A 16,175-nucleotide genomic window follows, 5' to 3' on the forward strand; every position below is an offset into this window, starting at 1 on the left:
GGTAGTCAAGACACAAATGTAGTGAAATCTGAATTCAGTTTTTGGTCTGATATTTCATCCAATTTAATTAAAAATTGGTATCAGAAGCTAATATACAATGCTCAAATGATGAAAAGGGATACATACCCAAGACATATTAGGTTGTCTATCTGTGAACAAATACTGACTTTAAGAGAGTTTAAGGACAAAATTATGTTGATATGGCAAAGATATATTCAGTGTAATTTTGGTCTGTTTTAAAGGTCTTCACACACTCTCTCGCTCTTTCTCACACTCTTTCTCTCTCACTCTGTCTCTCTCACTGTCTCTATTTCTCTCTCTCTTTCTCTCTCTCTCTCTCTCTGTCTCTCTCTCTGTGTCTCATATACAATGCTCAAATGACAAAAAGGCATATGAACCCAATTTGTCCATCAATGAACAAATAATGGTTTCAAGAGAGTTAAAAGGTAAAATTATGAGGATACAACAAAGATATTTTCACTAAAATGTAATACAGTCAAACACATAAGTAAGCCAATATTTATACCAATCTCCATGTAGCTAATTCCACCCATTTATAAGTACTGTTTTGTAGGGATGGATAGCCTTGAAAACTTTGCTGAAGGTATCATGATGCACCATGACTAGTGACAATTAGTGTTATCTAAACAGCACAAAGCGCCAGACAATATCCATCCTTGCAGCAACATTTCTTTTCACCACTTTACTTAATGCCTGCTTCCACTCGTGGACTCCCACTTGCCCTGTAATAATTGAATTGGTCACCGGAGGGCGATGTGATATCCCATGATATCATATCTCAATTAGTTGAGGTCTGCAGACACTGACAGAACATATCTGTATGCAAATGGGTTGGGGTGAGGACTGACGCCAAGGCAGAGGTGCACGATGTGATCAGAAAAATGGAGTCTTTGTAACTGTCCTGTGTGTTTGGTACAGTATCAGGTGAGTGAGTGAGTGAGTGAGTAGTGAGTGAGTGAGTGAGTGAGTGAGTGAGTCATCGCAGGACAAAAGTATCCCATTAGGCAATTATATAGTTAATCAAATGGTTCAATACATTGATAGTTGGGAATATAACAGAAACAAATCTTCATTTCCCAACCACACTGTTTAAATACAGCAAGAAGAAGCGAACAATTTAGAGAACAAGAGCAAGAAACCAACAGATGTTATAATTAGGACAAGACTGTTTCATCAAAGTACACATTCTTCTATATTTTGCCTTTGAGTTTCAACCTGTGGAGGTCCAGGGTAAGAATAGGCCTTCAACAACTCATGCTTGCTATAAAAGGTGACTATGCTTGTCATAAAAGGCGACTAATAGGATTGGGTGGTTGCTGACTTGGTTAACACGTGTCATTGGTCTATTGATCACTGGATTGTCTGGTCCAGACTCGATTATTTACAGACCGCTGCCATATAGCTGGAATATTGCTAAGTGTGGTGTAAATCTAAATTCACTCACTCACTCTCTGAGTTTCATCTGGGATTGAAACCCTCTCTGTGAGGGAGGCACCGAATCGCAGTCTGTTATCTAACCCATTCAGCCACCACAGCTTCTATCAAGAGAGAGTGGGTTCGGTTTTAGGCCATTTTTAGCAATATTCCAGCAATGTCACCTCGGGTGACACCAGAAATGGGCTTCAAACATTGTGCCCATGATGAGACTTGAACCCAAGTCCTCAAGAAAGTGAATGCTTTAACCATTGGACTAACCCACTGCCCCCTCCTGCAACTTACTCCAAAACTCAGGGTAGGTCACATACTTTGTGTAAATATAACATCACATAACTTACCATAACTCCCATAACTTACAAAGTGAATACAAAATGTACCTTTTAGAGTGAGTGAATCAGTGAGTGGGTATGGTTTTACTGGTGCTTTAAGCAATGTTAAATGGATTGCACATATTGCATCCATTGTACCTTTTAGAAAGACATCAAGTGTAGTAAACATTTCATGGTAATCATGAGCGGTGGGGTAGCCCAGTGGTTAAAGTGTCTGCTCATCATGCTGAAGACCTTGGTTGATTCCTCACATGGGAACAATGCCTGAAGCCCATTTCTGGTGTCCATCATGCTATGAATATTGCTCATACTTTCATCCACTGGTTTGCTTTTCCCAGACTGGATTGTTTACAAAAGTGGGGTAAAACCATACTCAGTAAATTACAGTAATCAGAATCGATGACTTTCCTGAAAGCATGTCAAGGGGGATGTCTCTCATAATATCAGTCTCTGGATTGTCCCTTTCAAACTTCATTATTTACAAGTTACTCTCATAAAGCTGAAATACTGAGAGTGCATGATGTTTGCATTAGGTGCCACAGTTTGAATAATACATACCACAACTATTACCATAGAGCATAATTAATTTTACCTTCACCCTAACTCGATATACCAAACAGATGATTTCCCAACAGAATAAACCATTATATATTATGTAGCATTAATAAACAGAATGTCTGATGAATTGCCAAACTTGACAGAATGGTATGTGTATATACTGGTCATTAACACTGAACTACATGCCCGTATAAGATAAGTACAAAATGGTTGGAAGGAGAGATGTCTGAAATCATCATCATCGTCATCATCATCATCATCATCATCAATTGAAATTTAATTTATTATATTTTAATTTACTAAAATTATAATTCCCAATCAATATTTGACACACTTAATCAATTTGGTTTGTTTTTTCTTATCATCTTTTAATTCTGAGAAAACATATGTTTGAATTTTCAAAAGCATGTTAAAGAAATTACTGTGGCCAATAATTGTCAGCCAGTGCATGGCATTCTTCAGCTGTTATGGTGCGTTTTTATGGTGTGACTTCTCGTAACATCTTGTATCATGCAAGATGCAACATGAGAACACCCGAATTGTAACAATTTGAAACACATACAGCTGAGCTGTAATATAAAAGATTTGTCCTAACTCTGACCACAGGTTGCAAATCTGTGTCTGCTTTATAGTGATGAGCCTTTTGTTTGTGTTGACATCATGTCGGAGACACAACTGATAAAAATTGACCTTACCAGAGAATAAACTTACAGGTTTTTACGGAATGTTCCAGTTGTGTACCCAGACCGATTTATGCTTTATTCCTCTTTTTCGGTTACTGTGATATGTAGACTGATATATTTGGTAGTTCCTGAGTTGACAAATCCATGTTGCTGAATGATCCATCCATCCATCCATCCATCCATCCATCCATCCATCCATCCTATGGCACATGATAATCAAACGAGACATGAGTTGCATGTGACTTAAAAAGTACACACATAACAAAGTTGCTATCTTTTCTGTTATTAGGATCTGACCCAAATTGGGTGGAATTCATTGTTCTCCCTCATTTGTCAATAAATCAACATATCACTCAGGAAATTATTGACCTAATGAAATGTATGACGATGACAATTTATGACACAATATTCTTTGTGGCGTTAATAACCAAAAGGTCAAATAAATAATGAAATTAATGCAAACTGATGGCTTTCAATATTGTTTCCATATTGTCCAAACCACATATCTGTCATAAGTGGCGATAAATCAATTATCATTGTTTTCTTGACATAAGCAGTTCAATTCCTCCCATGTAGATACTTGTTCTATGCATCAAATCATTTACACTACTGACAGCAATCGACACCTTGCCAGGAATATTTGTCTCAAATGACAGCCTGCTGAAAACTCTTTCTGTTTACAAGCGCCAGTGGTTAACAGACAATAAGTGTATTGATTTGCAAGCGATTGGTTTATATGGCTCGTTGCATGAATTGAATGTAATTGTTTTAGTAATATTGATGTCGCAAGCCCTCTTCAGTGTGTCGGCTTTTGAACAGGCATTCTTAATTAGAATCTGTCTGGATTTCAAAGGATGCAAAAACAGTTGGTATTCTAACAGAATCTGATACTGTATGTTGAGCAAGGTGGCATTGATTTGGTGTATTGAACAACAGACTGATTTAAAAACTGAGATAAAAATAAAAATTGTTTGGAGTATCATTTTGAAATGGAAAACTGTCTAAAGTTCAGTGATCAGTAATGTTACGATGAATTCATTTTAACAAAGGTCTTTAAGGAAGGATATCAACAGAACAACAAATACTACAGTAGCAGTGGCAGCAGGAGCAGCAGTAGTAGCAATAGGTGAAGTTGTAATAGGAGTAGCTGCAGTAGCAGTAGTAGCAATAGGTGAAGTTGTAATAGGAGTAGCTGCAGTAGCAGTAGCAGTAGTAGCAATAGGTGAAGTTGTAATAGGAGTAGCTCCAGTAGCAGTGGCAGTAGCAGTAGCAGCAGTAGCAATAGGTGAAGTTGTAATAAGAGTAGCTCCAGTAGCAGTAGCAGTGGTAGCAGGAGTAGCAGTAGTAGCAATAGGTGAAGTTGTAATAGGAGTAGCTCCAGTAGCAGTAGCAGTAGCATTAGTAGTAATAAGTGAAGTTGTAATATGAGTAGCTGCAGTAGCAGTAGCAGTAGTAGCAATAGGTGAAGTTGTAATAGGAGTAGCTGCAGTAGCAGTAGCAGTAGTAGCAATAGGTGAAGTTGTAATAGGAGTAGCTGCAGTAGCAGTAGTAGCAATAATTGAAGTTTTAATAGGAGTAGCTCCAGTAGTAGTAGCAGTGGTAGCAGGAGTAGCAATAGGTGAAGTTGTAATAGGAGTAGCTGCAGTAGCAGTAGTAGTAGTAGCAATAGGTGAAGCTGTAATAGGAGTAGCTCCAGTAGCAGTAGCAGTGGCAGCAGGAGTAGCAGTAGTAGCAATAGGTGAAGTTGCAATAGGAGTAGCTCCAGCAGCAGTAGTAGCAATAATTGAAGTTTTAATATGAGTAGCTCCAGTAGCAGTAGCAGGAGTAGCAATAGGTGAAGTTGCAATAGGAGTAGCTCCAGCAGCAGTAGTAGCAATAATTGAAGTTTTAATATGAGTAGCTCCAGTAGCAGTAGCAGTGGTAGCAATAGGTGAAGTTGCAATAGGAGTAGCTCCAGCAGCAGTAGTAGCAATAATTGAAGTTTTAATATGAGTAGCTGCAGTAGCAGTAGCAGTAGTAGCAATAGGTGAAGTTGTAATAGGAGTAGCTCCAGTAGCAGTAGCAGTAGTAGCAGTGGCAGCAGGAGTAGCAGTAGTAGCAATAGGTGAAGTTGCAATAGGAGTAGCTCCAGCAGCAGTAGCAGTAGTAGCAGTGGCAGCAGGAGTAGCAGTAGTAGCAATAGGTGAAGTTGCAATAGGAGTAGCTCCAGCAGCAGTAGTAGCAATAGGTGAAGTTGCAATAGGAGTAGCTCCAGCAGCAGTAGTAGCAATAATTGAAGTTTTAATATGAGTAGCTGCAGTAGCAGTAGCAGTAGCAGTAGCAGTAGCAGTAGCAGTAGTAGCAATAGGTGAAGTTGTAATAGGAGTAGCTCCAGTAGCAGTAGTAGCAGTGGCAGCAGGAGTAGCAGTAGTAGCAATAGGTGAAGTTGCAATAGGAGTAGCTCCAGCAGCAGTAGTAGCAGTGGCAGCAGGAGTAGCAGTAGTAGCAATAGGTGAAGTTGCAATAGGAGTAGCTCCAGCAGCAGTAGTAGCAATAATTGAAGTTTTAATATGAGTAGCTCCAGTAGCAGTAGCAGTAGCAGTAGCAGTAGCAGTAGTGGTGATGACAATGGCCTCATCAGCAACTGTTATGTTATCAGCATCACAGTCAGCATACAGAAATAGCCTCTAAAATGAATTTGAATCTGTCAGTGTCATAATACCTCAGTCTTTAGAGACCAACACAACATCTCTAACAAACATCTTGTTATCAAATACAAAACAATCACAACCCAACATAAATCCCACACTTATCCTCTACAACTAATTCTTCCCCAGAGCATGCAACTTGGTGCCTAATACTCACAGAGTCGACAACTGGGTGTGCTGAGCAGCATCAGACATAGCTCCACGTTATAAATATGAGTCTATAAAAAAGCATCCTGCAGATAATCAATTGACCTTTCTTCTTTTCCCCCAACACATGCAACATACTGGACTTTGTATAACAACTTCGTGTAGCCTTCATGTATCTTCTGCAAACTGTTTTTAAGATCCATTAATATTGAAACCATACAGTGTCAAATATGCATGCTTATTCAGTCAGAATTTGACAGAAGTATTTGTTTTTTGCCACTAATATGAATTATTTCAAATTTTGTCGAGGTAAATATTTGTCATCAGCGTAGATCAGGGTATGATTTAAGGGCATAATAGCTGATCTCCGTTGCAGCTATATACAACTGAGTGAAGAGGAATTAACAATTGTCAAGATTTTTTAGACCCCAAAGTATTAAAGCATAATATCTATTGCTTTGTGCCCTTGCCTTGCTGATAATGATGTTTGGATTGAATTACAACAGTATGTCAGATAACCCTTTGATGTGAAGTGCTGTCAACAGAATCAATATAATTCTTGATGTTATAAGCAGAAAGTTTTCACATTGTAGAAAGTTATGACATTGTAGAAGGCTATCAAAGATTGTAAGCAAGAGTGGCAAGAGTGCTCTTGTAACACATTCATTTTGAAAAGAATATTTGCTCAAGTATTAGCTCTATGAAATCAGCAGTAAAACAGATTTTTAAACACAGTTTTTAAAGTTTTAACTACAGGAAAAGGGTTATCACGTGCATAAGCAAGTTGGTCTGACAGACTCCGGTGAGTCAGGACATGGATCGAGTACCTTCTTTGAGATCAGAATGGGATTAAAATTGTATGGCTGATCTGTTGAACGGTTGTTGTATGGCTCTTGTACAGCAGTTGTATGGCTGTTGTATTGATGGTTAAAGTATGTCTGTAGTAGGGATGATATGTGGCTGTTGCATGGCTCTTGTTAGCCTGTTGTGTGACTGTTGTTAAGTTTAGGCATGGCTGATGTATTCTATCATATGGCTATTGTATAGTGCATGTATGGCTGTTGTGTGTATTAATGGTTAAAGTATGTCTGTAGTAGGGATGATATATGGCTGTTGTATGGCTCCTGTTAGCCTGTTGTGTGACTGTTGTTAAGTTTAGGCATGGCTGATGTATTCTATCATATGGTTATTGCATAGTGCATGTATGGCTGTTGTGTGTATTGATGCTTAATGTATGCCTGTAGTAAGGATGATATATGGTTGTTGCAAGGCTCTTGTTAGCCTGTTGTATGACTGTAAGTTTAGGCATGGTTGATGTATTCTATCATATGACTATTGCATGTGTGTTGTATGACTGAGTTAAAGAGAGCATGCGTCATTCTCATTAAGCAATATTTTAGCAATCACCTGTTCAAGACACAAGGCATGATTTTCACACAGAGGGGACAGAATGCATACACCATTTAGCTGCCATTTAGCTGTTCTGTAAATATTTTCGGAATGATTGAAGTAGTTAATTCTGTTGACATGACATGATGAAATCACTGGACACTGGTCTCTCATCAGTGATCTGATCTGCATGGATCACTATTGGCTCAGTAACTGGACTGTAGTAGTGTGTACACATCCACTGTATGATCTAGCGAAATTGGTTAAATGTTATTTTGAATAATATTTTAGTTGTTTCACCAATGGCAGCATGTAAGATGAAGTAAATAATGAACTCTAGACCAGATGATCAACAGCATAAGAATTATTTCTATGGAATTGGGATACCATGACATGTGTCAAATAAGGCAGCAAGTCTGACCACATGATTGCTTTAGTCTTCTCTTACAAGCATGGGTTACTGAAGATCATACCCGTGAAGGTCCGGGTTAAAATATTGGCCTTCAGTAACACACTCTTATCATAAAAAGCTACTAACTTGTGCAGAAGGTGATCACTGGATTGTCTGGTACAAACTCCATTATTTACAGACTGCCACCAAATTACTTGAAAATTGCTGTGTAAGGCATTAAACTAAACTCATTCACTCACTAAAGATCAATTCTAACCTGGATCTTCACTGGTTGATACAGAGAAAGGGACCATCCTTGCATGATGATACCTTATACAACCCTGGGGACTCTTTGACAGTAACAATCCCTTTTTCCCCTTATTTATCCAAATTACCCTCTCCCAGACTCAAAAACAAATCTTGAATAAACACCATTATTTATTAGTTTGTTGGGAGTGTATTTCTGCACAGCTACCAGCATGCTATCTGAATAACCATGTCTGCGCATGCAAGAGGGGAAAACAGAACAGTTTGGAGAAAGTTTACAACAGAGTTGGGTATTGATCTCAGATACTTGATATCTACAGTCATGCAGTTCATCAACAGGCTTGGGTGATGAGAAGCTGTGTTATGGCTGACAATAAAATCTATCCATGCACTAAATTACCAACACCTCTGTACTAAGATGACAAAAATTATGAGCATACATTGGCGTATTTGGTGAGATGACCAATGTTTGGACACAAATAGAGATGCATTGTGGCAGTCGGTAAACAGGAAATGGTTGAGTGGATGCATGTGGAGAAATTATTTTGAAACACGTTTGGATGGATGCAAGAATGAAATGATGGAGTAGGCATATATAAAGTAAGGATAAGAGAGACAAAAATGGATAAAGTTAAGATGGAAAAAGTAAAGATAGATGGAATAAGATTGATGAAGTAAAGATGGATGAAGTAAGGATTGATGAAGTTAAGATGGATGAAATACGAATAGATATAACAAAGATGATGAAGTAAATATAGCAAAGAGTAAGGATAGATGGAATAAAGATAGATGAAGTAAAGATGGATGAAGTAAGTATTGATGAAGTAAGGATAGAAGTAGTGTTCCCCCTAGGGTTCAGAAAGGGCAGAGTAAATTCATGGAAAAGGGCACTTCATAACCTCAAAGGGCATGTTGGTGAGGATTATTGAAAGAACAACAAAATGTATATGAAGTCAAATTGTCTTATGATTTCAGTTCTAAAGTTCGTTTTTACTCTTCTCAGTTTGTATTTTAAGATTAGAATTTGAAAAAGCATTTCAAATCTGGAAAATACACACTCGTCATACTGGGATTGAGGCGAAAAAGGGAAGGGTGCAAAATACAAAGGGCAGGGCACAAAAGTCAAAGGGCAGGGCGATGAAAGATGAAAGTAGGTGGACAGATTGGTGCAGTGATGTAAATAATTAGCCAAACCAGAGTGAAGTAGCACCAGTAAGTTGATCCCACAACAAGACAGACACTGACCACACAGACTATATCATCACGCATCCTTCACTGAATTAAATGAAAGTCCAACAAGATATAATACCATTCCACATGGTACAATCAGTTTTCATGCCTCATATCAGTAAAGTGTCACAAAAACCTGTTCCCTGGCAATCTACTGATAAGGCAGCTTGTAAAACAATCATTTGCTTATCATCCAGGATCAAGCTATACACACAGGGTTCATCATCTGTTTTCAGAAGGTCCAGAAATGTCTGTTTGAGCTTCAAGACTGACAATTGTAAAATGACAGTGAGCCTGAAAGACATATAACCTGGATTGATGGTTGGGAGTTTGTAGGTGGGTGGGTACAGTAAAGCTTGGATTCATAAGTCCAGCCAAAATATAACTCTGAAATTGCAATTGTTCAGTTAGAGATTTACACTGTGTCTAGATGATGCAGCTCTGTAGTTAAAAATGTGAATAATTTAACAAAACACAGTAGGTTATTGGCAAAACCTGACATGTACAAGCCAATCAACATTAATGGGTATTACAGATGTGACAGCAAAAACATCCTATTTCGTCATCAGCAACCAAGCCTTTCACACTTCATCACACACCAACTGTTGCCAGCCATGAGTAACTGTGTACATCATTGTAAACTTTGCATTGCAACTGATCATTATATAAAACAATAAAATAACAATAATGATAATAATAACAATAGTCCATTCACACTGCACATTTATCATGCACATTGCATGTTCAAAGCACAGACATACTACCCCTCGTAAACGAGTACAGAACACTCCCTGGTGCAAATAGTCGCCATTCAGGTGCTCAAGGTTCAAAATCAGACTTCAGTCATATCACACCAGATACCCAGTGTTACTGCTGGGTGAACAGAGGCAATTTAGAACAAACTCAGTTGCCTAAGGGTGAGAACACATTCATCAAATGTGCTTTATCGAGGGACAGAGCTGAAGTTTAAGAAACTCTTCGGAGTCAAGCTGCCAAACACTCATCAAGGACTCTGCAAACAATGTTGCTCAACTTCAACTGATTTGTGACCTGAGCCCTATGCACAGGACTACACACAGCCTCAGAAAACATCAACTCTAACTTGCTGTTATAGAAGTTACACCAATCCTCATGAAGAATTATTTTTCAGAAACATTCAGTAAAAACTGAACCAAAAAAAATTATAATTGTTTTAACCGTGAAGGGGAATGGTCCTATATCATGTTATGTGCAACCATTTGCTGTGTAGAGTTATATCCATTATCCAGTTTTGTTTATTCAGTTGTGTTCCTCTGGCATGTTCAAACATTAATTGTCAAGTCTAAATGTAATGCTCAATTTGAAAAATAAATTTTAAGATACAGTGAATTTACTCAGATGCATGGAACATGTTATCTAAATTTTTTAGCAAACCATCAGGCTGGTTAGCTGTAAATTTAGACTGTGCATCACGAAATCTAGCCTGTCTCGGTCATCATGAATCTCTGATTCTCCTTGATCATGTTTCAACAGTTGGTAGCACCATACTTTAGATAGCACTGGAGTGGTAAATAATCAAACTCTCATCAGTTTTTGACAAACCACAGTATAAGTGTTCAATGTGGTATTACATCTGTTAACTGACTTACTCTTGAGTATTAATCAATTCAAGTGAGTACACTAAGTTTGTTTGTTGTTTAATGCCACACTCAGCAGTATTCCAGTTACAGCTTGTAAATAATCAAGTCTGGATCAGACAATCCAGTGATCAATAGCATGAGCAAAAAAAACGCAATATTGCAATTGGGATATGATGACATGCATCAACCAAGTCAGCTAGTCTGACCATTCTTATGCAGAATGGGAAGCATCATTATAAGGAAGCTAAAATGGTAAACATGAAAACCTGGTTAGCCTTTTGACAAACCACAATATGATCAACACACTGCTCAGAATGGCATTAGATCTGCTAACTCCCTCTTCTGTAAAAATCAATTGGTGAGACATTATGTTAACATCTATGGTTATTTGACTCCAATTAACAAACACCAGAACCATACAAACATGTATTTCAATTTTATAAAAATTCAACACCCCATATTATGAAATTAAGAACATATAAAGACAGCTGTAACGAGATACTTCATAGCTGACAATTTCTTTGTTCTCTTATGATGCAGCTTTTCAGTACAGGCCTTTGTACCAATTTGTCTAGCAAAACAATCCATGCCCTTGTTTACAGGAGAAGCATTCAGTGTTGAGATAATATTGACAAGAATTTCATCCATTAGTCAACAGTTGAAACATCTCCAAACTGTTCCTTCATCAGTATATCAAACCTTGATCATTAGCGTCAATTACATAATCACTTACCCAGAATTTCTTAAGACATCATTATCACTTAATTGCCTGAAGCAAAGTATCAGTCATGCTTGAGTCATTTGAATATGTGCTTGAAAGTAATTGATTAAGTTTGTAAGGTGACAGAAAAATGTCTTTCAATGGTGTAAGGACTGTGTCAATGATGTTATGACTCTTCCGTAATCTTCACAGCATCATGACAATGGAAAGGCTTTACCCATTGATCTCTCTCCTTTTCCAATGTATTCCACTTTTAGAACCGCTTTCAGTACCTGTCTCTTCCATTGAACTCTGTACTTCTTCCTTCCCCAACCTATTTCACCTTTAGAACTTCTCTCTACCATCTTAACTGAAACTTTCTTTCTGCTTCCCTTTTGACGTCTATACTTCTGCAACCTGTTTAACTTTTAGCACTTCTTTCAAGACCCATCTTTCATGTTAAGCCCTCAACTGAAACTTTCTCTCTTTTTCCCCTTTAACTCTGTACTTCTCAAACTTATTCCACCTTTAGAACTTTTTTATAAAACCTTTTGTGTTAAGCTTTTAAAGGAAACTTTCTCTCTTCCTCTCCTCTCTCTCAAACTCTGTACTTCTCCCACCTGTTCCACCTTCACAATTTCTCTCAAAACCTATCAAGCTTTTAGCTTAAACTTTCTCCCATGGCTGCATTTGAGCATGATATTGAGCATGGAAAAGAAAAACAAAGTTCCTACAATTATAATTATTTTCTACAGAGTTAGATACAACGCAGAAGAGAGAGGTCGGGTGGTCATGACATAATGAGTCAGGTTCATCATCAGCTCATAAGGTTGGGGGACGTTTCAGAGTATATATACTCCCAAATGTCATGTCCATTACAATAAAAAGTTGACATCCATAAAATTGTTGCCTTATAATTTTATTACAATAATATACATTTTAATAATGGTAATAATAGGTACCCTTGTCCCCTCTACATGCAGACAGACAGCGAATGGGACTTCTCCCAGGAAGTAGTGCTAATTGTTGACAACCAAATGTATTTTGAGAATATGGTGACACCCCATTGCAGTCTTCTGTATTACCTACGGTGTCAGTTCAGCTGTGCTCCATATTATTATCATCCAAACCTTATTATTTTCATGTTGTTATAAAACAAACATATTGCCACCAGCTGTCACACAACTGCATAATAATTTCATAACAATACACACAGGTCTCAATCACTGCTGCTATTACACCTCATGGCTCAACACCATCCAAATCAATTTTACACAAGGACATTCAAACAATCAAATATGATTGAATGACATCATCAATCAAGAACTGATACTCTCAACACTGATGTAGTATTGACAGATCTCACAAGCAGGTCAATTAAAGTGTCACCCCTCTGGACTTATGTCACAATTCATCATCATTTGGAGGTGGGAGGCATTAGGTGCACAGTTAACTCTGCCCAACTGACCACGACACTAGTTGGTCATCCCAACAGTAATCAGCTTCCTACACAGATGTCACGCTGCCTTGAGGGGAGACATCCTTCCTGTTGCAGCACCCACACAGTCTCTTCACACTTCGGCTTATTGCAATGTTAGGCCTTATAATTTGTTTCAGATAGGTTTAGACTGACTAAAAAGCATGGATAAATTGACGTTTGAATAATATTTTGGTAGATTCTTTCCATAATTAGCAAATTAGAAGATGACACTTTTCAGTGCTCTTAGCAAAAATGGTGAATTATTTTATCATTTTTTTTAACCAAAAAAGCAAAAAAAGAATTTCTAAGTATATACCGGTAGGTATGAAATCAAACTTCTGTGATGGTGTGACCTGGGATGTGTTTTTTTTCATAATCAGTATTTTACATTTTTATCAGTATTAACTAGTAATCTTGAACAAAATACTACAATTTCAGCTACCAGCATCGGAGTTTAGTACAAAGGTTTTGTAATAAACTATTTAATAAAAAGCTAATGTTAAATCAAAACATTAAGACACATCATTCTTGAAGAATCTGTTCGATTTTTGCCCATTTATTTATGATCAATTTTAAGGAAGAAATTTATTCATATTTTCCTATTGTAATCTTATATGAAATCTAAATAAACATATCGTGTTCATAAAACAAATACCATACTTACTATTACGAACACCATCAGCAATGCATATAATAGCAACCCTTGTCCGACTTCATGACTGGGCCCAATTTCTCAAAACAAACTTAAGTTTTAACTCAAATCTCAAACTGAGTTTGACAATATGAAACAGCTGAAATTTTAACTCAACTGCTTTTTTTAGACTAAAAAAGTTCAAACAACTTAAGAAATCTATCCACCAAATTCAGATTGTCTACTATGTTTGAGCTGGATACCAATTTCCTTTCATTCTGGAAAATGCGTGTTCTTGCATTTTCTCAGATTTGAGCAAAAACTTGAACTTAAGTCAAAACTCAGACTTAAGTTTGTTTCGAGAAATCGGGGCCTGGTCTTTATGTACTCCTCACAATAATCACCATATGAGAAACATTCATAAATAATATAAAACCATATTTTCTTATGTACTATAATATACGGATTTGTTACAGAATACATTTCATATATAACTGCCACACAGCTATGTTTGAATGTTTTTCTTCATTTGAACATTTGAGCTAAATTTGTGGACTTCATGCTGCAATCTCTGGAAACAAATTCATTTTGTTGCATTTAGATTCAACAACCTCTACTCTTTGTCAGTTTCCCATAAATATATGAATTATTTTAATGATAACCTTCTTGTGGTTCCCACTGACACCCCACCCACCATTATTATCATGAGCAGCATCGTTTTGATCATGATCAAATTCATCAGTCAGTTCTGTTATCAATGAGACCAGAATCAGAGGCAGAACATTATTGCATCTTCTGAAATAGACGCCAGTAATGCCTTCCCATTTCAAATTTTCATTACATTGAAAATCACTAATCATCTAATGCTGTTCAGTATAGACGAACACTTTTTTATGAATTGGCAACTTCTTTATTGCACTAGATGCAATGTTTTGATCTACGTAAGGATCTACATCGCATCTATTGCAATAAAGAAGGTATCTATCCATAAAAAGTGTTTCTCTTCACCATACCAGCTTCTAAATGCTACTTAAAGAAGCAGGTCATTGTATACAATTACCTCCCTTAGACATGCATAATCCATTGATATGGGTTTGAATCCAAGTTTCAACCTGATTATGCTTGTCAGCTCCAACTCCTGTTGATTTCACATAAGTTAGAAAGAGTCTTATCACAGAAGACATTTCTGCCTTAAGACGGCAGCGATATACTGTCACATGTCCCTCTAACTCACTTCACTCTCATTCACTTTAAAAAGGGTTTCCTACAATATGGTTTCAATCAACCCGTTCCATATGTGAGTCCACCTCCACATCTCCTAATGACAATACTCCTAAAAGCATCCCCATCTTGCAATGACAGAAAATACAGGCTGTATAGTACTGTATGTAATTGTATGTCAGAAAGTTGTCTAGCTGGATGATCTAGACGTCCTGGACTATTATCAAACAATAATTGAACTCAGTAGCTGTGGGAGGAACATAACTATCTTCTTACTTTCGTTAATTGTATGGCTCTGCTGTCATCAATAACGGTCCATTGCGGAACAATTTGTCTCCAGACTGCTTCTAACATTGAGGTGACAGTAGATGGGTTCAAAGTGGGTTAATACATTGCCTCCTTTTTCTCGATTTGACGATCATGTCTATGAAGACATCACTGCCACTGTGCAGTAAGACAAATTGATTTATCACTATTGTTTAAACTCCAGAAATATAGTTATTTTACTAAAAAAATAAATATATTTATCTACAAAACAAATCCAAATGAGCGAAGAACAATCCTAACTTTCTAGAACTGTGACCATATGGCTTGAAAAAATCATTCTAGACTTGAGTAGGAATAAATCTATATTCTCTTTGACTTGTGAGAAGGGCAGCAGTGTGAGAACTTCCACACTCTCTTTTAGAAATGTTTGTTTATTGTTTAAACACCACACTCAGCAATATTCCAGCTATATGGCTGCGATCTGCAAACACCGGTAATCAAGTCTGGATTGAAACTATAATCAAATCCAGTGATCATCAGCATGAGCATCAATCTATGTATTTGGGATACGATGAGCAAGTCAGCAAGTCTCAGACCTCCCATTCCTGTTAGTCACCTCTTAAAACATGCATAGGTTACTGTCAGACCAATTCTAACGCAAGTATTTCTTGAAATGAACGACAATGGGGGTAATTACCCCATCTACTGTAATATTAGTTATATACCATATACCATAGTTTGATCTATGAGGCATTTGAATGTCAGTATTTACCTCTGTTGACAACAATGTCTTGGATATGCTACATGAATAATTAATATAGTCTTTGTATGGAATTATACTTAATGGTTTGGCTTGAAGGACTGTGGTCATAAATAATCATGCTTGGTGCCGTTTGCTTTATTGTAAAGTGTTGAAATATGAATATTCAGTGCATAATAGTATTGTAATATCCATGTGTATTGATATTCTAATACATCATAATTCAGATTTTTAAGTGTTGTTGCTTATGAGGAAATGACATCAAAAGTCTTTTAGAAAACAATTTGTTTACTTTGTATTATGAAACCATGTTATATGCACCATCTAACATGGGCTGAAGATTCTTAAAGTGGGCAAG

General features: G+C 37.1%; 1 protein-coding gene across 1 annotated transcript; it reads right to left on the bottom strand.

Annotated features, from left to right (window-relative positions):
- Positions 1–4,068: 4,068 nt before the first annotated feature.
- On the bottom strand, positions 4,069–11,823 carry LOC137257472 (ice-structuring glycoprotein-like). Its single transcript, XM_067794803.1, has 2 exons — positions 11,752–11,823; positions 4,069–5,694 (listed from the first exon to the last, which is right to left on the bottom strand). The coding sequence occupies exons 1-2, from the start codon at positions 11,821–11,823 to the stop codon at positions 4,069–4,071; spliced, it is 1,698 nt and encodes a 565-aa protein (XP_067650904.1).
- Positions 11,824–16,175: the final 4,352 nt, after the last annotated feature.

The sequence above is a fragment of the Haliotis asinina genome, chromosome 12, assembly GCF_037392515.1.
Source record: "Haliotis asinina isolate JCU_RB_2024 chromosome 12, JCU_Hal_asi_v2, whole genome shotgun sequence".
Lineage (NCBI taxonomy): Eukaryota > Metazoa > Mollusca > Gastropoda > Lepetellida > Haliotidae > Haliotis > Haliotis asinina.